At 43.1% G+C, this 26,058-nt stretch overlaps 1 protein-coding gene across 1 annotated transcript in view; it reads right to left on the bottom strand.

Moving 5' to 3' along the window:
• The window catches only part of tmem132e (transmembrane protein 132E), a 735,345-nt gene that overhangs the window by 232,628 nt on the left and 476,659 nt on the right, over positions 1–26,058 (bottom strand). The window contains exon 7 of the mRNA XM_078226016.1: positions 5,797–5,940. Within this exon, the coding sequence (XP_078082142.1) occupies positions 5,797–5,940 (144 nt within the window). The remainder of the gene's footprint in view (positions 1–5,796; positions 5,941–26,058) is intronic.

Raw genomic sequence — 26,058 nt, 5'->3', positions numbered from 1 at the left:
AGGCAATATAGCCATTATAGCCAATGACATTATAGCCATTTGTGAAACTTGGCTACAGGAGGGGCAGGGCTGGCAGCTCACTGTTCCAGGGTTCCAATGTTTCAGGCGGGATAGAGGCAGAGGGATAAAAGGTGGGGGGGTGGCATTGTTGGTCAGGGAAAATGTTACAGCGGTACTCAGGCAGGATAGATTAGGGAGCTTGTCTACAGAGGCCCAATGGGTGGAGCTGAGAAACAGGAAAGGTATGACCACATTAATGGGGTTGTATTATAGACCACCCAATAGTCAGCGAGAATTGGAGGAGCAAATCAGCGGAGAGATAGCTGACAACTGCAAGAAACACAAAGTTGTGATAGTAGAGGATTTTAATTTTCCACATATAGATTGGGACTCGCATACTGTTAAAAGTTTAGACGGGGTAGAGTTTGTGAAATGTGTTCAGGAGAATTTTCTACATCAGTATATAGAGGTGCCAACTAGAGAGGATGCGATATTGGATCTCCTATTGGGAAATGAGTTCGGGCAGGTGATGGATGTGAGTGTGAGGGAACACTTTGGATCCAGTGATCATAATGCCATTAGTTTCAACCTGATCATGGATAAGGATAGATCTGGTCCTTGGGTTGAAGTTCTGAACTGGAAAAAGGTCAAGTTTGATGAAATGAGAAGGGATCTGGGAAGTGTGGATTGGCACAGGCTGTTCTCTGGTAAGGATGTAAATGGAAAGTGGGAGGCCTTCAAAGGAGAAATTTTGAGAGTGCAGAGTTTGTATGTTCCTGTCAGAATTAAAGGCAAAGTAAATAGGAATAAGGAACCTTGGTTCTCGAGGGAGATTGTAACACTGATTAAGAGGAAGAGAGAGTTGTATGAAATGTACAGGCAGCAAGGAACAGATCAGATGCTCGAGGAGTATAAAAAGTGCAAGAAGCTACTTAAGAGGGAAATCAGGAGGGCTAAAAGAAGACATGAGGTTGCTTTGGCAGACAGAGTGAAGGAAAATCCAAAGAGCTTCTATAGGTATGTTAGGAGCAAAAGGATAGTGAGGGATAAAATTGGTCCTCTTGAAGACCAGAGTGGTAGACTGTGTATGGAACCAAAAGAGCTGGGGGAGATACTAAATGGTTTTTTTGCATCCGTATTTACTGAGGAAACGGGCATGGAGTCTATGGAAATAGGGCAAACAGGTAGGGAGGTCATGGAACCTTTACAGATCAAAGGGGAGGAGGTGCTCGCTGTCTTGAGGCAAATCAGAGTGGATAAATCCCCAGGACCGGACAGGGTATTCCCACGGACCTTGAGGGAAGCTAGTGTTGAACTTGCAGGGGCCCTGGCAGACATGTTTAAAATGTCAGTATTCACGGGGGAGGTGCCGGATGATTGGAGGGTGGCTCATGTTGTTCAGTTGTTTAAAGAAGGTTCCAAAAGAAATCCGGGAAATTATAGGCCAGTAAGTTTGACGTCGGTGGAGGGCAAGTTATTGGACGGTGTGATAAGGGATAGGATCTACAAATATTTGGATAGACGGGGACTTATTAGGGAGAATCAACATGGCTTTGTGCGTGGTAGGTCATGTTTGACCAATCTATTAGAGTTTTTCGAGGAGGTTACTAGGAAAGTGGATGAAGGGAAGGCGATGGATATTGTCTACCTGGATTTCAGCAAGGCCTTTGACAAGGTCCCTCATGGGAGATTAGTTAGGAAGGTTCAGTCGCTAGGTATACATGGGGAGGTAGTAAATTGGATGAGACACTGGCTCAATGGAAGAAGCCAGAGAGTGGTTGTGGAGGATTGCTTCTCTGAGTGGAGGCCTGTGACTAGTGGTGTGCCGCAGGGATCGGTGTTGGGTCCATTGTTGTTTGTCATCTATATCAATGATCTGGATGATAATGTGGTAAATTGGATCAGCAAGTTTGCTGATGATACAAAGGTTGGAGGTGTAGTGGACAGTGAGGAAGGTTTTCAAAGCTTGCAGAGGGATTTGGACCAACTAGAAAAATGGGCTGAAAATGGCAAATGGAATTTAATGCAGACAAGTGTGAGATATTGCACATTGGAAGGACAAACCCAAGTAGAACGTACAGGGTAAATGGTAGGACTCTGAAGAGTGCAGGTGAACAGAGGGATCTGGGAATACAGGTACAGAATTCCCTAAAAGTGACGTCACAGGTGGATAGGGTCGTAAAGAGTGCCTTTGGTACATTGGCCTTTATAAATCGGAGTATCGAATATAAAAGTTGGAGTGTTATGGTAAGGTTATATAAGGCATTGGTGAGGCCAAATTTGGAGTATTGTGTACAGTTTTGATCACCTAGTTACAGGAAGGATGTAAATAAGGTTGAAAGAGTGCAGAGAAGGTTCACAAGGATGTTGCCGGGACTTGAGAAGCTGAGTTACAGAGAGAGATTGAATAGGTTGGGACTTTATTCCCTGGAGCGTAGAAGATTGAGGGGAGATTTGATAGAGGTGTATAAGATTTTGATGGGTATAGATAGAGTGAATGCAAGCAGGCTTTTTCCGCTGAGGCTCGGGGAGAAAAAAACCAGAGGGCATGGGTTAAGGGTGAAAGGAGAAATGTTTAAAGGGAATATTAGGGGGGGCTTCTTCACGCAGAGAGTGGTGGGAGTGTGGAATGAGCTGCCGGATAAAGTGGGGGTCAGATGGATCTCTGGGGGGGGAGGGGGGGGGGTGGTCCGCTGCCACTCTGCGGGCAATCGGTGGGGGGGGAGGGGGGCAGGGGTGGCGATCGGTCTGGGTAGTGGCGGAGTGGATAAGGGAGGCAGTGATCTGTGTGAGTAGTGGGGGGGGTGGATAAGGGGGACAGTGATGTGTGTGGGTAGTGGGGTGGGGTAGATAAGGGGGACAGTGATGTGTGTGTGCACCATCGCTCCCGCTTTTCACTCCCGGGCCGCTTTCTCTGCTTTCTGCGGACGCGCTTTTTCAAATTGTTTTCTAACTGCGCATGCACAGTTCAGAGCTCTGATCGTTTCGGCCACGCTAAGCCTCGCCCACAGCGCGAATGGGACTGGTGATGTTTTTTTCAGGCTGAGTGCGTATGGGGGCGCCTGAAAGCAGATTTCTAAGTCGGATCTGCATTACGCCCAGATTCAGCACTTAGAATGAAAATGGTAAAATCGGGCCCTCTGACTCAGAGCAGTGGTGGGGGAAGAGGGAGGCGGGTCAGATCATTCTCTGGTTGGGGAGGGCAGGGGAGTGAGGCCAGATCGTTGTCTGGTTGGCGGGGGAGGAGGAGGAGGCAGGTCAGATGTATCTCTGGTGGGGGGAAGGGGGGAGGGCCGATCGTTGTCTGGGAGGGAGGGAGGAGGAGGCGGGTCAGATGTTCCTCTGCGGGGGTGGGGAGGGGGTGAGTGAGGCCAGACCATTCTCTGCGGGGGGGGGGGGGGGGGGGGGGTGGTGGGGAGTGAGGCCAGAGCATTGTCTGGGGGAGGGGGGGGGGAAGAAGGGAGGCGGGCAAGATGTATCTCTGGTGGTTGGGGGGGGGGAGCAGGGGAGCAGGGGAGCCCCGATCGCTCACTTGTGAGGGGGCGAGGGGGGGCAGATGGATCTCTGGTAGGGCGGGGGGCAGATGGATCTCTAGTGCAGGTGCAGGGGGGTCTGCTGCCACTCTGCGGGTGATCGGTGGGAGGGGAGAGGGGCAGGGGTGGCGATCGGTCCAGGTAGCGGGAGGGGTTGAAAAGGGGGACAGCGATGTCTGTGGGAAGCGGTGGGGGGGCCGGTGGGTGGATAAGGGGGACAGTGATGTCTGTGGGTAGTGGGGGGTGGATAAGGGGGACAGCGATGTGTGTGGGTAGTGGGGGGGGTGGATAAGGGGGACAGTGATGTGTGAGTGTAGGGGGGGTGGATAAGGGGGACAGTGATGTTGTAGGGTGGGGGTGATGTGTGTGAGGGCCATCGCTTCTGCTTTTTGCTCTCGTGCCGCTTTCTGCGGCCCGGAAGCAATCTGACACGGTCGCGCTTTTTCAAAATTTTTTTTCTAACTGCGCATGCGCAGTTCAGAGTTCCGATCGTTTCAGCCGCGCTAAGCCCCGCCCACAGCGCGATGGGACTGGCGATTTTTTTTTCAGGTTGAATGCGTATGGGGGCGCCTGAAAGCAGATTTCTAAGTTGGATCTGCATTACGCCCAGATTCAGCACTTCGAATGAAAATGGTAAAATCGGGCTCATCGTCTCTTAATGAGCAGTAGTGAATCTCACAATACTTGCAACATAAAGCATCTGACTAGATGACTGGAAAATGCCCCACTTCTTTTCTGCTTTATCCTTCAATATTCTTACCGATTTAAAAAAGGTCTGAGCTGAGATTCATGGCCCAGAAATAAAAGTATATCTGAAAACAGGTTTGCAGAAGCCACAGGGATCAATGTTAGAATGGATAGGCCCAAGGCCTATGTTGGGTTCTCAATCTCATATCAAGTCAGAAAACTGTGAACAGTAAAAAGGTGTCTCTAAGCATCTTGCTTTAGAAGGGGTCTTGGAAATCAAATTGCATTTTGCCATTAGCATCCCTCATGCAGGTTTTCAAAGGATAATGGCAGGCAACAAATGAGATCGATCTGCTAAGAGGGTAGTGGTATCTGGGAATGAGTGTAGCTGTGTTTGCGAGGGAGGATGTAGGTAAATAGGAAGATATAAGCAAACAGGAGGAAGGTTACTGGTGATTGTACCAGGTGCGTGTGGGTAGAAGTGATTGGGAAGGAGGTTACAGGTGATTGGGAGCATGGTTATAAGTAACCTGGAATGAGGCAGCCATGATTAGGAAGGAGGGTAGCAGTGATCAAATTGAAGGGCAACACTGATCGGGTGAGAGGGCAACAGTGTTTTGAGGGAAGGTAGTGGTGGCCAAATTCAGGAGGGTACCATTGGTAGTGGCAGCCAGGATTGGGAGGACAGCGATGATTAGGAGGTACTGTAGATGCTGAGATTGGAGGGCAAATTTTAAATCCCTTCAAGGTATTGGTTCCCTTCTGCATCTCCAGCCCCTTACGCCAAGTATCTGTGCAAGCCTGGGCAATTTGCATTCCCATCTCCTTTAACCCTATCATTGTCAATTGTGCCTTCACCCAGCTTGGCTCCATGCTCTAAAATTACCTCCCTAAAAACCTCTCCCCCTCTCCACATGCCTCTCCTCCTTAAAATCTATCTCCTTGACCAAGCTCTTGCTCATTCCTCCTAATACCAAACTCTGTCTTAGCAGCCATTTGAGTGCACCTCTGAGTGCATGGGAATGTTTTTTTTCTTTAAAGATATTATATAACTGCATGTGTTTTTACATAAATGTGCTTGTGCATGCAGCTCAAAATGATTTGCAATTTATAATCTATTTGGCCTTGGCCTACAAATTATATAGACCAAACATTTGCTGTGATGCAGTAGAAGAGTAGGAAGACATTTACGATGATATAATTGTATCTGTTTACTTCAGTACTACTTTAAAACAGGTATAGATGTTGGACAGTATTTGCAACCTAAATGCAATATTAAATTCTAATATGCTCAATACAGTTGAGCTGTAATCTCTAGGTTCTTCCGACTGATATAAATTACTTATATGCAGGATGTTATCACCTCATTCTCAAGTAATTATGTTATATCTTTGTAAAACATCAGTCAAACCAATCCATTTGAACCATAGCTGTAACCTTAATGTGTAATGGAAATACTGATACCACATCCATTTTCTTGACTGTAATCAACTTGTATTGTGTTAACAAAACAAATTAATTCTTGCTAACAATTCATGCTATGTTCATTATTGTCTTACTGTTTGAGTGAAGTTACCTTAATAATTTCCTCATTAGTAGACCTGCACTCAACAAGGGGCGACACATCTGTGATGATTCCATTCATTTCCACAGCAACAACCTTAAGAGGAATAGCCACTGTTCTCCCTGTCAGTATTGCAGTGTTGATGATCTCAGTATCCTGATAAAGGAGGAAAATAGCATCATGTTAATCCATGTTAATGACAATTCATTGTTTTTAAATGTTTACAAAACTGGGTTATAAACCAGCAAACTATGGATCTAGCATGCAGTTTTATGTTTATCGATTTTGTGCACTCTAGAATAAAGGCTGGAGATCTCAGGTCAAGTGAATATGATACAGCTTCAATATTAGAACACAAAAAACAAACTTCCTCAGGTTTCTGAGAATTGCTTCCTCTCTCATCAATTTGAAGCTTTTCTCTCCTGTCAACATTCATCAATCCCCAGATGAGAAGGTAAAAACACAACTTGCCATTAACAGGTAATGAAGGTCAAAATCTCAGGATTATTACCTGAGCCCCATACAAATTGGCACAGCACAAATCAGATTAGAGAGATGAATGTGTGGTTCAAAGACTGGCGTGGGAGACGTGGTTTATGATTCGTGGGGCACTGATACCAGTACTGGGGAAAGTGGGATCTTTGGGATCGTATACACCCGAAATGTGCTGGGACTGGTGTTTTTGTGAGCCACATAACTAGGGAAGTACAGAGAGTTGTACTCTAAACAATAGGAATAAAGGATCAAATCTGGGAAGATATGATAAATCGAAGAGCAGAGTAAAGGGAAAGAAGAAAGGTATTATTAAGGGAAATGGAAAACAGACAGTGGTGGGAAAGGATAGAGAGTACAAGTCTAATAGTAAGTCAACAGATGAAACGAGAGGTTATATTAAAAAAAGGATAAAACTAAAACTCTGTATCTCAATGCACATAGCATTTGAAACAAAACAGATGAACTGAGAGCGCACACAGAAATACATAAGTACAATTTGAAAGCCATTACGAAGACAGGAGTACATGGCTGCAGGAGGACATGGATTGGGATCTGAATATTGAAGGGCCTAGATATTTAGGAAGGGCAGGAAGTGAGGGAAAAGTGGAGAGACGGTTCTGTTAGTTAAGGGTGGTATTAGTACAATAGAGTGGGACACCTAAGTTCAGGAAACCAGGATGTGGAAATGATTTGGGTAGAGATGAGAAATGGTAAAGGCAAGAAGTCATTTCTGGGAGTTGTGTACGGACCCCCTAATAGTAACCACATGATCGGGTGGAATGTAAAGGAAGAAATAATTGGAGTTTGTCAGAAAAGTACAGCAATAATCATGGGCGATTTTAATTTACATATCGATCGGAAAAGTCAGATGTACAAAGGAGGTCATTAAATAGTATGTTCTAGAGCCAACCAGAGAGCAGGCTATATTAGACCTGATGTTGTGCAATAAGATGGTAGTAATTAATGATTTCATAGTGAAAACATGCATAGGTAGTAGCATAGTAGCAACTATAATATGATTGAACTTTAGGGAGGGAGGAGTGGGTCTGAAGCTATGGCCTGCATTTGCCAACCGTTCACGCCCCACCGCCGTTGCCAGTGAGGTCGGAGAATTTGATGCTCAGCCAAATCTCCGTTCACTGCAGTTGGACCAAAAGAATCCTGCTGGCATGAGTGGCCAGAGAATCCCACCCAAAGTTTTTAAATTCAAGTAAGTGCAATCATGAGGGCATGAAGGCTGAGGTGGCTAAAATGAATTAGCATATTAAGTTAGGGGGTAGGTCAATGAAGATGCAGTGGCAAACATTTAGGGGGACATTTCAGCATGTATATAATAGATACATTCCATTGAGTAAGAAAAATTCCAAGGGATGGACCCACCATCCATGCTTAACACTACCCAGATTAATGATATCAAACTGAAAGAAAAAGCAAAGATAGGTGACAAGTCAGAAAATTGGATAGAATATAAGGAACAGCAAAGGATGGCTAAAAGATTAATAAGTAGGCAAAAATGAGAGTGCGAAAGAAAGCTCGTCAGAAACATAAAAACAGTGAGAGTTTGTATAAATATTTTAAAAAGAAAATAGTTAACAAAGTAAATGTTGGTCCTCCAGAAAGTGAGTCAGGAAATAAGGAGATGGCAGATTAATTGAATAGGTATTTTGCATCAGTCTTTACTATAGAGGATACAAGTAACATCCCAGAAGCAGCTATAAACCAGGAAATTGAAGGGAGGATGGAATGCAAGGAAATTACAGTTATCAGAGAGTAAATTGTTGGAGTTGCAGGCTGACAAGAGTGTGGGTCCTGATAGATTCAATCATAGGGTTCTAAAATAGTGTCTAGTGAGATAGTTGATGCATTTTCCCCGGAAATCGTCAAAGGCCGAAGGCAGTGGGAAAAGTGCCATTTGAGTAAAGCAATGGAGGTTTTATCTACAGTAAAGTGCAGGCCTTACTTATTCTAGTCATTGTCTCTATGTGCTCTCTGCACCTTTAGAAGTGCAGCTGGCCTCCCTCATCCCATCCACCTCAGCCTCCGATGACATTGAACCTCAAGGGTACAGTTCATGAAGGATGTTGTAAGATCAGGAGAAGCATAATTTTCTCCATTGTGTCACTGTGATATGACCCTAGTCATTGATAGCAAGCGAGCTGTCAACATCAAGACAGGAGGGAGACATTCATAGAAGCTTGGTGAGGGTCTATGCAATATCCCCACTTCAAGATGTCATCATCTTCCTGGAATGTAGGGACTATGGGCATTTGCTGTGTCCCAATGACAGGAGCCTTATCATAGAGGGTTTGTGCGCTGCCATTGGTCAGATGGGAGTGTAATGCTCACAGAAGTCATCTGAAGTTAATGGGATGTCTTCACTGGATGTTGACATCACCCTCTATGTATCTAGCGACAATAGGTGTGTCCTCACCTGGACATTGCCATTGCCTCATGGTCAACATCCTCTCCCTCGAGGACCTCCTCAGCCATGTCCCCTTCAACTTCCTTCTCGTTGGAGGAAATGTGTTGCTCCTCCATCTCCTCAGACAGTTCCTCCCCCGTTTCAGCGCCAGATTGTGCAGGGTACAGCAAGCGACCATGATGAGTGATACCCTCTGTGATTTGGATTGCAGGGCTCCATCAGGCCGGTCCAGGTATCAGACCTCATCTTCAGCACCCCTATGATCTGTGCCACGAAAGTGCAAATAGCAACATGAGCCTCATTGTACCTCATCTCAGATGAATTCTTTAGCTTCCGTACAGGCGTCATCAGCCATCTCCTCAGTGGATAGGCCTCGTCTCCAACCCTGCAGTCTCTGAAACATAGCATCTGAGCATGTTCATAATGTAGGAATCATGCACACTTCCTGGAAATTGAGCTCAACTGCAAGATACATTTGTTGTGCTTGCAGACTTGCTGAACATTTAGTGAGCGGAAGCCCTTGCAGTTCACATACTTCATTGCTTGATGCCCAGCATACCTAGGTGCCATGTGGATGCAGTTGATGGCATCCTACTCCATTGGAAAAGCCAGAGATTTGAGCAGAGCCCATCACTTTTGCATGGTGGCTTGCCTGATCCTGGTCAACATTGATGAAGTTGTGTAGCCTCGCAAAGATTGTGTCCATCATTTCCTGGATGCATATGTATGCTGAGGCTTGCAAAATCCCACAAGAACTTAGCCGAGGAGCCCTGGAAGGAGCCACTGGTGTAAAATTTGAGTGTCACTATAACTTTCAGTGACACTGGCAATGAATGCTCTCCCCAGGACACCAAATCCTGAAGAAGGTGACAAACGTGACTAACCAGTTCTCTCGATATGCCTTGTCTTCAGCGACACTAGTTCTTGGACAACTGAAGGTATGTTAGGCATCAATAGATCCTAAATCTAGCAATGTGCCTCTGGAAGCTGTGGTTCATCCTCTGCATGTGCAGCAGGCCCTGCCACCTCTCCCGCTTTACAGATCTGTCCCTAAGTTTGGCAAGCCAGGCACCATGAGTAAAACGAATGACAGCAAGATTATCAGAATCTATGTTTCATACATTTTCTTCACTGAAGTATCAAAGAGAGACTTGATAGTTAGCATCCAAAGGGCCACTCTTTGCCCATTCATCATCTGAAACTGCTTTTCATATCTTGGCCCAGTCCTTATTTTGTATTCTGCTTCAGCAAGACTCCATCCAACCCTTGCCCTACACCACAGCATTCTGAGCACCCCTCTCAGGCACAGGCATAGTTCAGAGCTCCATCTCAAAGCCTTGTGCTCAACTTGGTGACAGGGGGAGGGGGGAGAGACTAGTCAATACGTACTTTAACGCACAGCCAAGGATTTTTGGTGTGCTTTCCTTGGACAGTGTGCCATTGCCAACTTTCAAAGGGAATGTCGTAGCTTGCCCAGTTGGCTAATGATATAGTCAGCAATTTTGGAAGTCAGTGTGCCAAGGGTTAAATGCTGCACAGCAATCAGTGCCACTCGCACACACACAGGTTGTGCTTGAGTGGACATAATCAAGGTATGTCAATTGATTTACAGTTGAATGGTCTCAGTTTGAACTGGGTCATGATCAGTGACATGTCATTCAATTAGCCTTGCCCTTGTCAACATCCTGCCTCCAGAAGCTCACTCACCCCAGATTTGGGTGGAACCATCAGCCCCTGACTCCCCCCCGCCAACCCTTTCCCCTGCCCCCAATGCCCTGCCCCAGGCTTCCATTCCCTATGAGAGGCACTTACAAGGAAACAGTGAACCAGCAGTAGAAGATAACAGTGCTTTTCACACTTGACAGTCTTCTGCCCAGTCTCCCCAGAGCTAATCCCCAAATCTTCTCCGAGTCCACCCCTTGGTCTACTCCAAGTCAATCGCCAGTACACTTCGACTAGGCCCCCAGTACCCAGGAGTCTTCTCCCCACTCCCCTGGCAGAAACGAGCCCTCCACCCAGTACCCTCTATCTAGGCCCCCAGTACCCTAGAGTCTTGTTCCCCCGTATGCTCCAACTAGGACCTCAGTCTCCCTCCAGCCTTACTCCAAATGTCCACAAGTCAGGCCTGGTCATCCTGAGTCAAGCCTAGTCACCTCTGAGACAGAGCCCCGAGTCAAATGGCTGGCCACCCCCAAGTTAAGCACAGTCAATCCTGAGTCAGATCTGGTACCCCAAAGTCAAAAAGCTGGTTACCCTTGAGTCAAGCTTGGTCACCACCAGCTAGGGCCACTGCCCCCCCAGTTAAAAAGCTGATCACGCCCAAGTCAAGCCTGGTCATTCCTGAGTCAAACTTTGTCACCCAAAGTCAGAGCAGTAGCCTCGAGTCAAATGACTGGTTATCACAGAATACTACAGTGCAGAAAAGGCCATTCGGCCCATCGAGTCTGCACTGAAGCATGAAATGCCCTGACCTGCCCACCTAATCCCCCTTGCCAGCATTGGCCCATAGCCTTGAATGTTATGGTGTGCCAAGTAGTCATCCAGGTACTTTTTAAAGGATGTGAGACATCCTGCCTCCAACATCCTCCCAGGCAGTGTATTCCAGACCATCACCACCCTCTGAGTAAAAAGGTTTTTCCTCAAATGCCCTCGAAACCTCCCACTCCTCACTTTTAACTTGTGTCCCCTTGTAACTGAACCTTCAACCAAAGGGAACAGCTGCACCCTATCCACCCTGTCCCTGCCCCTCATAATCTTGAACACCTCAATCAGGTCACCCCTCAGTCTTCTCTGCTCCACCAAAAACAACCCAAGCCTCTCCAACCTCTGCTCCACCAAAAACAACCCAAGCCTCTCCAACCTCTGTTTGTAACTTAAATGTTCCATCCCAGACAATATCCTGGTAAATCTCCTCTGCCCCACCTCCAGTGTGTTCACGTTCTTCCTATAATATGGCGACCGACCATTAAAACTGAGTGTGCAAATGTAACATCTAAAGAGTTATGATCAATCTGAATTTCACTGGCACTGAGAGGTAACCATACAGATCGCACCGATAATCCATGTGTGCATTCAGCTGTAAATCTAACTATAAAACTGAAAATAACAAGACTTTGTTGGAAGAGAATTCACTCTCGCCAGTGCAGCTTGATTGTGAATTCCATATAAACACATGAAATAAATTGTCCAAATTTTCTTTGTATAGATGTAAGTTTTAAACATTATCCTTTCCTGGTCAAATGCAGTTATTGTCAATCAAGGTGGTGAGTGTCCTGGGTTTTTGTGAGTCTGAGATGTTCTCAGATGTAACTGACGAACCATAGATATTGGTAAGCACACTTAATTGAATCAGTATGCAACTCATACACTTAAGTGCATTTACAATTTACAGGATAAATTTTGAAAGGCCCGATTTCCAGTGCACCTGTTTTCCTGACTAGTGATTTGAATAATGAGACTTTGTACATAGCATCAGGGCTAATCATTTTAACCCATTTTCTTCAAGATCACTGATGTGTCTGATAACCTCACTCAATGTGGCTGGCATCATCCACAGTAGAAACCCAACTCATCAGCATCAATGGGAGTAGTGTTGCCTTCTCTATGTTACTGTGAACAGTCTCTATTTGTGCCACCATCTGAACTTTGCCTTTTTATACACGAGTTCCAGCCCATTTTAAAAGCTGGTTTCCTATCATACTCATATCATATCAAACTCCGTGGCCTAGAGCTCGGTTCCTCCCTCTGCGACTGGATCCTAGACTTCCTGACCCACAGAACACAATCAGTAAGGATAGGCAACAACACCTCCTTCATGATTATCCTCAACACTGGTGTCCCATAAGGCTATGTCCTCAGTCCCTCGCTATACTCCTCATAAACCTAAGACTGTGTGGCCAAATTTCCCTCCAACTCGATTTTCAAGTTTGCTGATGACACCACCGCTGAGTCGGATCTCAACAAATGATGAGACGGAGTGGGAATCCTGACTCTAATGTCCCCTTCACAACTTACTTTCCTTCATAATTGTGTCACCAGTAAATTTAGCAACAAAACATTTGATCTTGTTGTCCAAGTCATTAATATAGATTGTAAATAGTTGAGGCCCCGGCATTCATCATAGAATCCCTACAGTGCAGAAGGAGGCCATTTGGCCCATTGAGCCTGTACGAACAACAATCCCATCCAGGACTATCCCCGTAACCCCGTATTTACCCTGCTAATCCTCTGACACTAAGGGGCAATTTAGCATGGCCAATCAACCTAATCCACACATCTTTGGATGTGGCACTCTACTAGATACATCTTGCCAACTCAAAAATTACCCATTTATGCCTATTCTCTGTTCCTTGCTAGTTCACCAATCCTCTATGCATGCTATTATGTTACCCCTACATCATGAGCTTTTTTTTGTGTAGTAACCTTTGATGTAGCACCTTGCAAAATGCCTAAACACATAATATTCACAGGCTCCTGTGACAGATGTTAAGCTAACTGGCTGATAGTTTCCTGCTTTCTGTCTCCCTATCTTAAATAGAGGAGTCACGTTCACTATTTCTCAATCCGATGGGCCCTTCCAAAATCTAGGGAATGTTTGTGGGAAGGGAGTCAGGGGATGAAGGCTGGAGGGCTGCTTTTTATTTTACTTGATTTTTAAAAATTCCATTCAACAAAGTGCCAGAGCACAGAGCTTTGTGAACAAAAGGAACATGCCATTCACACGTTTGTTTAATGATCTGAAACAGCAAAAGGGTGAGCGTTCGACCAACAAACCATTAATTGCAAGTTGAGGATGGTTTGATACATTTAAGAGACCTTATAGCCTATACATGAGGATGAGTGGTCCAGTTTTGAGTGCGAACAACGAAACAGCCAGTAATTATGCTGCCAGGTTGAAGGTCATAATTGATGAAGGAAGCTACACAAAACAGCAAATCTTCAATTTGGATGAGACAGGCCTTTTTTTAAAAGAAAATGCCAGCAGGACATTTATTTCAACTGAAGAGAAAACTGCACCAGGTTTCAAGCCAGCTAAAGATCGGCTGAATTTGTTACTGAGGGACAATGTAGAAGATATTTTCAAGATTAAGCCTCTGCTCACGTACCATGAGAAAATCTAGAGACAATAAAGGAGTACAGTAAGGTACATTTTCCTATAATTTGGAGGTTAAATACAAAAGCTTGGGTGACATTGAACACGCTTTCCGAGTGGTTTCGAAAGCATTTTCTACCAGCTGTCAATGAATATTGTGCTTGGAAAAGCATTGCCCATAAAAGCTTTGTTACTTTTGGACAACACCCCAGGACATCCTTTGAACCTAAAAGACCTCTCAAAAGAACTAGGTGTAAAATAACTCCTTAAAAGCAGGCTTCTTCTACTTTCCCTAAGTGGCTAATTTCTATACCTGGCTGGACAGTAAATGCTGTAAGGTCTTATTAAAAGTAAGATCTTTTAACTGTAGCCATTAACACATTGATTCAATCCATGGATCAATGTGTTAATGCCAAGGCCTACTATGTGCGTGGGAATTCTGCACAACTCATCAAGGAAACTGATGGCGAAGGAAAGCCATAGTGTAGGAGTTCTACTATGGCTACAATATTGCTCAAGCAATGAACAGCATGTAAATGCTTGGGAGGAGATAAAATAGTCAACCATGAATGGTGTATGGAACATTTGAAGCCATTCATAACTACCTCAGCTTTCATAGGTTAATTGAATCTATCCATCAAGACATTGCGACCACGGTCAATGAGGTAGGATTTTCTGAAGTGGACCTAGATAATGTTGAGAAGATGTTGCAGCCCAAAAGGTGAAACAATGACCAATGGGGAGCTGATGCCATTTGAGCAGGAGTAACCTCTATTGGGAAAAGGAAAAAGCATCACAAAGCAAGGAATTAACATTACATCACACGATGGAGGCTTTTAAGCTCTTTGGAAAGGCACTGAACATTTTTGAAGATAATGATCGTTCTTTGGAAAAAGATTTTTAAAGGTCAACAGAGAGATTAGGGGGTCATTAGCAGCAATGGGGAATTGTACCAAGGAAAGCAAAAGGTGTAACCTTGTCTTCAATCCTACAAAAAGTGAGATAGAAGAAAACCCAAGTTATTGATCCTGAGTGCTAACTGTTCTAATGAATTGTGCATTTTATGGATTGTGTTGTGTTCATTTTTGGCTAAGAAATAAAGTGTATTTCATTTTGACTAATAAATACATGCATATTCTTTAGGTTGTGTTTTGGGACTGAAATAATTGGGAAACCTTGCTTCAATACAAGTAGTTTCGCTTTAAGTAGTGGTTTCTACGAGTAACTACTAGTATTCAAACAAGGTATTTCTGTAATTTGTAAATGGTTAATTCATTATTAGTTTCTGTCTGTAATAAGAATTGTTACATTCTTCTATTCCTCTCTGAAATTATCGCCTTCATTTTGGAAGTTGATTGGAGGCAAAAATTAAATTCAATGTTTGCTTCTCTCCTCTTCTGAAGGCAAAAGTTTTCACCTAGACTTCTGTTGCTGGCAGCAGGCTTCTTCTACTTTCCCTAAGTGACTAATTTCTTTACCTGGCTGGACAGTGAGTGCTGTAAGATCTTATTAAAAGTAAGATCTTTTAACTGTAGCCATTATCACTACAAGCCTTACTTTCTCAATTGACAAACATACCTACATATTTTCAGGAAAAGGCATTGCATGTCAATCAGAAGCAGGAATTCTTCTTCATTTGTCACATCCGTTGCTCTAGTATGTTACATGCAAAATTCAAAAGCTGTATTTGATATGCCTATGCCCATTGGAAATGGAGCGGTTCAGACAGAAATTGGTCTACTGACCTCATTCCATAATTATAGTGTGTAAAGCTGGCCCCACACAGTTCTGGTGTTCATTTCTGTACAGACGTCCTCTGCACACTCCAGGTGTTCAGTAGTGTGTGGTAGAAAGCTTGGGTTTCAGTTTGAAGCCAGGGAGGTGGTTATGTTTCTGGAAGGGTGCATGAAACTCTCCAGAGTCACCCTGAGAAGGGAGTGGAAGCATGTGGCAAGGGTAGTCAATGCCCAGAGTGCAGCACCACCTGTGTAGCTTCAGTGTCAAATGAAGTTTAATAACCTCACTTAGGAGGATCAAGGTGAATGAATCCACCTGCAAATCACATCTCAACATCAGCAAACCATCGGACTCTCAACCTGTTCAATTCATCACATTCCTATCACTCACTCAGCACTCCAACACTGAGGACTCATACCTAATGCCCTCATATGATACCTCACTGAAACACCTTTGAAGAATACCAGCCTCGCACATAAATTTAACTGCCTCCACATACCTTCAGCTATGACAGGTGTAGACACAAACACTGATTTAACATTCTTTCTTCTCCTTTGCAGGAGAGATTGGCACACAACAGGATTGAAAGCCAGAGGAAAGAGCACCAGGATGACTACATACCCTCAGCAGCCTTGTGAAGGTGGCCCATCTAATCATGGGCAATAGTACTCCAGAGGTGGTGACATCACATGAAGCGGAGACCATCCTCGAGGACAGCAGGTTGTTGACTTATGCTCCTTTTTCACTAACTCCTAATCTTCATCCTGAGAGGTGCTATGAAATGAAGGCTTCAATTGAGTAACTGGAACTCCTGGTTTCTTCTCCAACCCTTTCCCTTTACCCCTATCCTTCCTTGTCTTATGCTTTTGTGTTTTCAGATAGTCAGGAACTACTGGCTGCTCAACTCCTCCAGAAGTTGAAGGACATTGGAAGATAAGTAACCTGAAAAAGGAAGTGTCACAACTTGAACCAACACACATAACCATCTGCTCAGTTACTAGCATAGCATCCGCAGAGGCTAGTTGCAGGTGAGAGTCAGGATCTGCAAGTGGTGAGTCACTGGCCAGAAATGGGTCGCATCAGTTCAGGAGTTAGGTCAGCTCATGCGCAAACTTCCCAGAGGGCAAGGTTGATGATGAGTTCTGCTACAGGAGCCTCAAGTAAAGATCTCATTGGGATAGACTACAGGCTGATGAACATGCACACTGCTTGGCGTATTGGCAAATCTACCAAATAGCATTCATCACTGGTTAGAAGAATGAAGGAGTCTAGTTTCACTATGGCACAGGGTATGCAGAGTTTGGAGCACATATTTTCCACCATGAAAGTGATGGCTACCCTCATGGCAGCATTTCCAAAGGGACCCATTAAGAAGCATCAGCTGGCCGTTGCCTCAGCTTTCACTGCAAAACAGGAGGAGGTCACAGACAAAGGACATAAGATTCCTAGTTGCTGCCGTGCACCCTCGGAGTGCTACCGATCAGTTGCAGACTGCTGCCATTCAGGCATAAACCGCTGGCATAATGGATATTCTCAATGCTTAATGGGATGTGGGCTCTTACACCTGTCTAACCATCTGTACTCCAGTTGGTGAGGAGTGCGGAGGTGTTGCTCTGTGGAAGTGGCACTATGGAACATAAGTCTGCTCTCCCTTCAGGATGACAGCATTTGCGCTACCATCAGAGCCACTCTGCCATTGCTCTTGCTATTATTAGCCAGTTGGCTGAGGCTTCAACATTCCATACTGAGGCAATGTGGTCTGAAGTTGAGCCTTCAAGGGCCAGAGCTATACAAGAGTATTCTCCAAGGCCAAATGCTGAAAGTCAGTAGTCTTCCACCAGCCATGCTGCAGTGGGGTAGCACCACTAGGCTAGTCAAGGGCACTCAAAAAGACAGCCACTAAGGGAATTCATATGGGTGATAAGTCTTGTTTTTTTTCCATTGTTGACGTATTTCATTGTTGATGTATCATTGGATAAAGTTCTTGCATGAAGTTTACTGCTGTTGGCCTTTGTTGAGTTATGCAAGCCAAAGCAATCCCTTGGGGAGTCTTAAATGGATGTACTGAAAGGGAGTAATGAGTTTATGTTGGAAATGGGGAAGTGCCTTCATACTCCATCCAGTTGCAGCTGGTCTAACTGATCTCCCTTCTTCCTCCTCCTCCCTCTGAGATGACCCCTGAATCCCAGGGGAGTTTGCTGAGCCCTCAGAAGATCAAGGTTGTGCAGTACACAGCACACCACCAGAAACATGAAGACCCTGTTTGGTTGTACTGCAGAGATTCCCCCAAATAATCTAGGCAGAGATGTTTCTACTTTTAGATTGATGGCTTGTTAAAGGTGTTAGTTATAGATCTATGGCTCTCATTGATGGTCCGCTGACCTTGTGTGGTGGGATGGCAGAATGGGGTCATGAACCATGTGTGAAGGGGAGACCTTTGTCTTTGGGAAGCAATTGTCTGTCTTCTCCTTGAAGCTTGAAGATGGTGGTCAGTATGGATCGTTGAAGAATGAAAGCTTTGTGGGTGCTTCTAGGATAGCAGGCATTTACCAATAAGAATTTCCTCGTGTGATTGGATACCAACTGTATATTGAATAAACTCTTGCAGTTGTGATATTGCTGTCTTTTGTTATGGGGCACCCAGAGCCATTTGTGTGTGATTAATGATGCTCCATACTATTAGGAAGCTCGCTATTCAGGCAAACCCATGTGTCTTCTCATCCTGGTCCTACCTCCTCAGGGGTGAGAAAATGAAGTTCCACCTCTTCCTGCAGCGCGTCCCTGATGCCTTCGTTGATGGTGGACTGTGATACCTAAACTGATGCTGTCAGCTGATTGGATAGAACTGGTTGTAAGAAATGGTAAGAAATAATTTTTACTGGCACTTGAATGACATCCTTGTTCTGGTTTGAGGTTCGATCACTTCCTGAAGGAGATGACTAAAGTTTGTCACTACCTCATTAGTGAAACAAAGGTTTCTAAGGTACTGCTCATCCGTTAAGCTCCCAGAAGAACCTCATGCTGTAGGACTTTGTAGAACACTTCTCTAGGAACATAGGGCAGGAGCAGAAGTGGGCTATTCAACACTTGAAGCTTGTTCCGCCATTCAATAAGATCATGGATGATCTGGTTGTGATCTCAACTGCACTTACTTATCTGCCATCCATAACTGCTGTTTCCCTTGTCTATCAAAAATCTGTCTAACTCTGCCTTGAATAAATTAGTGATTCCAAATCCAGTATTTTCTGGAGAAGAGAATTCCATATACAAGCAACCTGCAGAGAAAAAAAAAATCTCATCTCTGTCTTAAATAGACTTCTTATTCATAAACTGCATCCCTTTGTTCGTGTCTCTCCCATAAGTGGGAACATCCTCCTGGAATCTATCCTATCACTTTCCCTCAGAATCCTATGTTTCAAGAAGACCACCTCATTGTTTTCCGAGCTGAACTCTCTCTCTCTGCTCCTTGTTTGAAGCCCTGGTGCTCCCATTGTTCCCCAAGGTCATGATCTTGCCCTTTCACCCTCTTTGGGCGCACATAAGGCACACACCTGCTTGAACTACTCAAGTTGCCCTTTGCTGTGTGGTCCAAGAGGTAAGTGGCCTGCAGCACCTTCACATTACTATCAAGAAGGTATGTCGGAGTAGAAGTAGAACTATCTAATTCATTTTCCACCCATTGATGGATGGAAAATAACTCTGCACATACCTGGAATATTATTAGTCTGATTCCTCAGTATCACATCTGACCCATTGGGCCAGAAGAGGACTCAATCACTTATTCCTTAAACAAAATAGCTTGAATAAGCATTAATTCAAATTCCAGAATACATCTTTTGACTTCATAAATACAAAAAAATTATAGACCTTGAAAAAAAAATCGGAACATTTACCATAACAAAGCTTTTTTTATTTTCAAATTACATTGATAATCTGTGGCAAATTCTGAGTATGCAGTCTGATTATTGGGACAATTTGCAGCCCATGTTAGCTGTCAGTGAGAATGGTGACGTGGGCAGAAAATATGGCAAGAATCAGGAAACGCAATTCTCGCTGGCGAGATCACATAGAAAATCGAACTCTAAAAAATGACATCCAGAAAAGAAAACAGCAGTATTTCCGCCATTTGCTTAGAGCTGGAAAGCTACAGAGATCTGTTCTAGAGGACAAAGTGGTGGGCAGCTAGGAGTCAATCTAGGCATAGTTGGATGACAGACATCATAGGGTCGTTGTAGGTGAGTTACAGTGGATGTGTGAGTATGTAGCAAGAAAGCTGAGTGCAACATACCATGATCTCCTAGTAGGATTGGCTACAAGCAGCAACACATTAATATTTCTAAATTGTTAGAGTTTTGGAATTATGAAATAAAGACTAATGAAGTACCTTTGTTTCATGTTTGTAACCATTCCTTTACTTCACTGTTGGTTTATAGTTGGGTTCCCCAGGGGTTGGAGTTAGAATCTTGATACAAGGCACAATTTCAAAATTTGTGGTGACACAAAACTTGGAATTATTGTGAACTATGAGGTGAACTAAAGTTCAAAGGACACAGACAGGCTGATGGAATGGGCAGGCAAGTGGCATATGAAATTTAAATCAAAAAATTACCAAGTGTTTCACCTTGGTAGGAAGCACAAGGAGAGAGAATATAAAAGAAAAGGTACAATTCTAAAGGCAGTGCAGGAGCACAGTTTGAATATGTGAATAAATCATTGAAGTGGTAGCATGGTTAATAATTATGATTAGGAACATAAAGTACAAACAAATAAAAACAAATATAAACCTGTATAAAATACCGGTTCAGCCTCAATTGGGGTATTGTGACCATTTCTGGGTACCACACTTTAGGAAGGATGTGAATGCATTACAGAGCGCGGGAAAGATTCACAAGAATGGTTCCAGGGATGAATGAAGAACTTGAGTTATGTTCTGTCATCAAGAAGATTGAGAGGAGATTTGATAGAGGTGTTCAAAATCATGAGGAATCGGGACAGAGTAGATAGGGAGATTGATGGAAGGATTGAGAACCAGAGGACACCAAATTCAGGTGATTGGCTAAAGTAGTAATGGTGGCATGAGGAAAATGTATTTGATGCAGTAGTGGTTAGGAAATGTAATGCACTGTCTGAGAGTGGTGGAGGCAGGTTCGATCATGGCTTTCCAAACATAATTGGTTCATCATCTGAAGAGAATAAATTTGCAAGACTTCGCAGAATGAATGAGTTGCTCTGGCAGAGAACCAGCACATTGTGGGCCTAATGGCCTCCCTTTGTAACCATTCTCTTTCTATGGTCATAGTAATGTTAATGTAATATCCAAGGGGGTGTGTACTTCAGGGCATTCATATACAGAGTGTAATAATGGATGATATGGTAACATTGATGTATTGAGGATGTGGTGGAGGTGAAGGAATTATTCAGCTGAAATTCTCCTTGATTTCCTGCCAGAGCTCTAACAGTAATCAAAGATTTTGGTGCGCTCCTCAGCATTTGTCTTGGGTTCCTTACAAGAATCACAAGCCAGGTGGTCAGATGATATTCATTCTCCTCAGGTCAATGGCCTGCTCCCCCATACCTCAACCTGATGATCTGAATGAAAAAGAGTGGTTCTGAGGACTGGCACAAGAGAAAAACAGCAAATGTTCTACCAGGAAAACAGGTACAAACATGCATAATGCACTGTTTTGCACTGCGGCAGGATATTTAGTGAGTGGAATTCCTTCTTGTTGATATATCCTTGGTTCTTCGGGTGAAACACTCAAGATAATGTGGATATGGTCAATGATATCTTCATTCCTAAGAGACTTGCTATCCTGACAAAACCCACAGCTTTTTAATCTGGCTTTGCTGTCTCCATCAGGTCCAATTTATCCCCACATATTTTGGTGCAGCATGAACATGCATAGTGCTGGGATGAAATCCATCTCATACATGATAATCTGATGGTGACCTTGCTATTTAGAAGTTACCAAGTCAAAGAAACAGCAAATTAATCTGCATACTTACGCTGAAAGGGTTAACAATACAACTTACATTCTGAGTGCAGTTAGACAAGCTCAATGAATTCAGAAATGCATTGATCTGTTTTTTTGTTTCTAATTCACTACCAGTAGAATTTGAGTGCTACTATTAACATTATTGTAATGAAAAGCTCAGTGTAGTTTAAAAATGCATGATAACCTAATTTCCATATATTTTACATTACAAGTCTTTGAATAAAAAGTGTTTTGCATCTATAATATTATAGTTTTTTATTTCAGATTATTAAAATGCAAATGTGCTTCCTAAGCAATGAAACTTTTCAATAACAAATGACACTGGATACTAAATTAAAGCTCGAGTCGATCTTATCTTGACAGCTAACTGCAAGTCTAGCAGCAACGTGACAGGATTGATTTTCAGCAGACTGAAGTTGAGCTAGACTGAAGATACCATGCTAAAATTTCAGTGATGACCTCAGGCCCTGTCATGGCAGGACCCACCACAGCAGATTTGGCTGCCTAGTCAGTCCACTGACCTTCATAGGGATCAGATGATCCTGGTGGCTCAATAGCCGGCAAGAGTGCTCACTAATGATATGCTGAAACATTCAAATTAGGTTCATGCCCTCCCCCAGCATGTTCCATATTAGTGTCCCAGCGCGGTTAGCTCAATCAGAAAATTCGATCTCACCAGTGAGAATCACACTTTTATGAGCACTCCACATTGAGAGTCTGTGCCACCATTCCCAGGGATGGCGAACGTAGGCTGAAGATCCCGCTCAAAGGTCCTGCCACACATGCTGTGTATTTCCTGAATTTTCTGTTTTCATGAGCATGGTGGCACAGTAGTAGCACTGCTGACTCACACCGCCAGAGACCCGGGTTCAATTCCGGCCTCGGGTTAGTGTCTGTGAGGAGTTTACACGTTCTCCTCGTGTCTGCATGGATTTCCTCCCACAGTCCAAAGATGTGCAGGTTAGGTTGATTGGCCATGATAAATTGCCCCTGAATGTCAGGAGAATTAGCAGGGTAAATACGTGGGGTCAGGGGGACAGGGCCTGGATGGGATTGCTATCGGTGCAGGCTCAATGGGCCAAATGGCCGCCTTATACATTGTAGGGATTCTATGATACTCTGATTACTGAGAGAACTCATTGATTTTCTCCAAAATAGTGGCATGGCATCCTTTGTGCCTATGAGAGGACAGATGGACTTTAGTTTAATATCGCACCCAAAAGATGACACCCCCATCTTTGCAGTTGTACTCCCTCTATACTGCACTGGAGCAGTCTGCCCAGACTTAGTGCTCAAGTGTCTGGATCAGGACTTGAATTCACAATATACTGTCTCAGATGTGACAGTGCTTTCACTGTGCCATAGCTGGCACTTTAAATGTAATGTGTTGCATTTGTTTAAGGGTAACTCCAGATATGTATATACCCTGCAGGTTGCGTTCCCAAAACTGCTCTGTGCAGGAAAAATCTGGGGTTACTGTGCATGATTCATTGAAGATACATGATCAATGGTGTGTGGCTGTTTTGCCAGGAAATGAAAATGTAAATTAAAAGAAGTACTATCCTCTCTTCGTACAAGGCTTTGGTCATGTCACATCCAGATTTAGTCCTGTTTTAGTCCAGTTTTGGTTTCCTTACATGGTATAGGAGGTGCTTCTTTTCACAGAGATAGATTCATCAACTGCAGGAACAAATTGCTACTGTATGAGGTATTCATGATAAGCATTCAAAAGCTGGATGAATTTCTTCTAAGTGAGAAATATTTCCATTTATAAAAGCTAATGGGTTACTGGGGGTCAGTGCAACTAGTAACCAGTCTCCTGGAGCTTGCTTTGACTTTGTGGTTTGGAATGGAATTTCCCGGGGTTTTTTCTAAAGTACATTTTCTGGATTTTTTTTGTCTTATAATAAAAGGAAACAATCTTCTTGGCTCCAATGGCTTTGAGGATTTGACTTTGGTTTGTATAAACCACAAAAGAATTAAGATGTTATATGATACGACCCCAAAAGTAAATACAAAATGCAAAGTGCATTGGCTGTCACTTACTGTAGTCCATTCTTTGTATGCCTGTGATAAATGTCTAATGTTAATTATATGGCTAGAATGAAAAATGTGCTAATTGGCATCACATTTCATGACCATTTCATTTAGTTGCACCCGAGCATGTCTCATATGCATTGAAAGTTGTGACAGAAAATGGCGATGGGTTGGTGTAAAAAGTTAAGTCTTACAAGTTTCTGCTCCATTATTCTTCCTCACCTGTCTCAATACAGAATAATAATCAGGCTGTCTAAAGAGAAAAAGCTAGGTTTGTATGTGTAAAACATTTAATTAATCCATGTCTACTGTTTGATTAGAATAAAAAAAAAGGCACAATGTCTTTTTATACTGCTAAAAAAAATGAAATGCCTAGTTCCAGCAGTTTTCAACACATTAATGCATTAACAAGTGAAGCGTGAAATTAAATTCTGAGCACCTTGAAGTGTTACTCTTAATCACAATGGTATCACTGGTACTCAGCACGTATGAAAATCCTGAGACTCAGTAAAGACGTATATGGAAATTAATTTATTTTTGCTTACAATCTGCAGCTTCCGACCTGCATTTTGACGTAAAAAAAAGCACATGCTGCCTCTATATTTCCTAGTATTCTAAAATACTTTGCAGTGTCATGCAGCTTTTTTGAAAGGAGTCTTTATTCACCCCAGGATGAATCAGCTTAATTATCTATTAAACTATACACTTCAAAAATAGTGAATACTTTCATGGGAAAAGTAGATAAACTGTTGGTGGGGAAGGAGGAAAAAGAAGTCTCATCTCAGGTACAGGCATATGGGAACATCCCCATCTCCAAATTCATGTGTCAATTTGACTTGGCATTTCTCTATTGTTGCTGGGTCAAATTCCAGGAACCCCATTCCTAACAGAACCATGGTTGCACCTACAGCATACTGACTGACAGCAGCGATTTAAGATGGCTGATCCCCACACTTACTCATGGGCAATTTGGGATGGATAACAAATGCTGCCCATAGCAGCAATACCTACATTGCATAAACAAATTTAAAAAAATACAGTTAACACAAATAATGATAACACGCCGAATAAGAGCCGCCCTATTGGCTTGGATAGGAATAGATTAGCAGTATTAGTGCTAATATGGGGAAAAAAACAATCAACAAAGATTTCAACTTCAGTGATTGCTCTTGGAAAGTGTGGATATTAGGTGCGGTTGTTTAGTGTGATACTTTCCATCTCAATAGCTTGCTAACACTTATTGTCTATACTCATGCATGAAAATTAGCCACTTGATCAATGTACTGGAAGGCTGTTAGTGCCAATAGAACTGAATCCCTAAAAGAGCTTGTCTCTAGGAGTGGAGTAGAGATTTGGATGTGAAAAAGAATCATATCTACTTTTTGTTAAAGTTAGTAATGTTTATACTGGAGAAGAGAAGGCTTAGGGTACATCCAAGATCTAAAAGCGTAGTAGCAAGATCCAAAAGGGAATTAACATTAATTAGTTACAGAATAGGCAACAAGAAGACATTGCCTCAAATTAAGAAACAAATACAGTAGAGGCAGTTTAGATTTAACAGTTTTACCTACAATATATGAAATGTACTGTCAAAGGAGGTACTGAAGATACTAACTACACATGATACAGGAAAGTTGCTTCTGGAATAGCAGTCTGTCTCGCCTTTGCATTAAACCTACATTTAAACTACATAACATTAAGCAATTTGACAAGATATTTTAACATGTTAAAGCATGCATTCAAATGTAATTAATTATGCAACATGATATAATACCGCTGTGGACGGAGAAAGAACAGCTACAACAATAATGGCAATAGTGGCTTTAAAATGGCTATTCTGGCTGAGAATTTTGGTCAACTTACAGATTAAAACCAGATGCAGGTCATAAAGAGGCTCTGGTCTGGGAGCTGTGATCTGAAGCTTCCTGTGTTGGTCAGATCAGGGAAATTGTTTACATTAGCTGAGACAGTGTGGCTTCGATTTTTATGGCTGCTATGTATGGGACACGGCAAATGAACTAAGTATCATGGAGTCGTTCAAAAGTAATTTCACTGGATGTTCGAGCCATGAGATCAGTTTCTGATGACACAGTTGGCTGGATGATAGAAAATCTTCCGGAAGCAAATGGAGAATTGTGGATAAAAAGACATGCGAGTTCTTTGTTTGGCAGCGATAACTTGAGGAGACCAACCATCACAACAAGACCTTATACCCTGAAGAATACTTCAGGAGAGAAGAAGATAGATTCTACATCGAGGATATTTCTTGACCAAGGTTTTCCTAAACTCGGTAGTATCTATTTTCAGTTAAATAGTTAAAGTTGATGTTCAGTTAAAGTTAAAGTGCAATTTAAGAGTTAAAGTTCAGTTGATGTTCAGTTAGAGTTAAAGTTCAGTAAAGAGTTAATGAGTTGCAACTGTTTATGTTTGAGTTGGTACTATAAGTGTTAAATAATGAAATAACTGAATTACTGTCCTTGTTTGTCTCATTAAAC

Source organism: Mustelus asterias, chromosome 12, assembly GCF_964213995.1.
Source record: "Mustelus asterias chromosome 12, sMusAst1.hap1.1, whole genome shotgun sequence".
NCBI classification, from domain to species: Eukaryota; Metazoa; Chordata; class Chondrichthyes; order Carcharhiniformes; family Triakidae; genus Mustelus; species Mustelus asterias.
The sequence above is the reverse complement of the archived record's forward strand: the minus strand, read 5'-3'. Positions and strand labels throughout refer to the sequence as shown.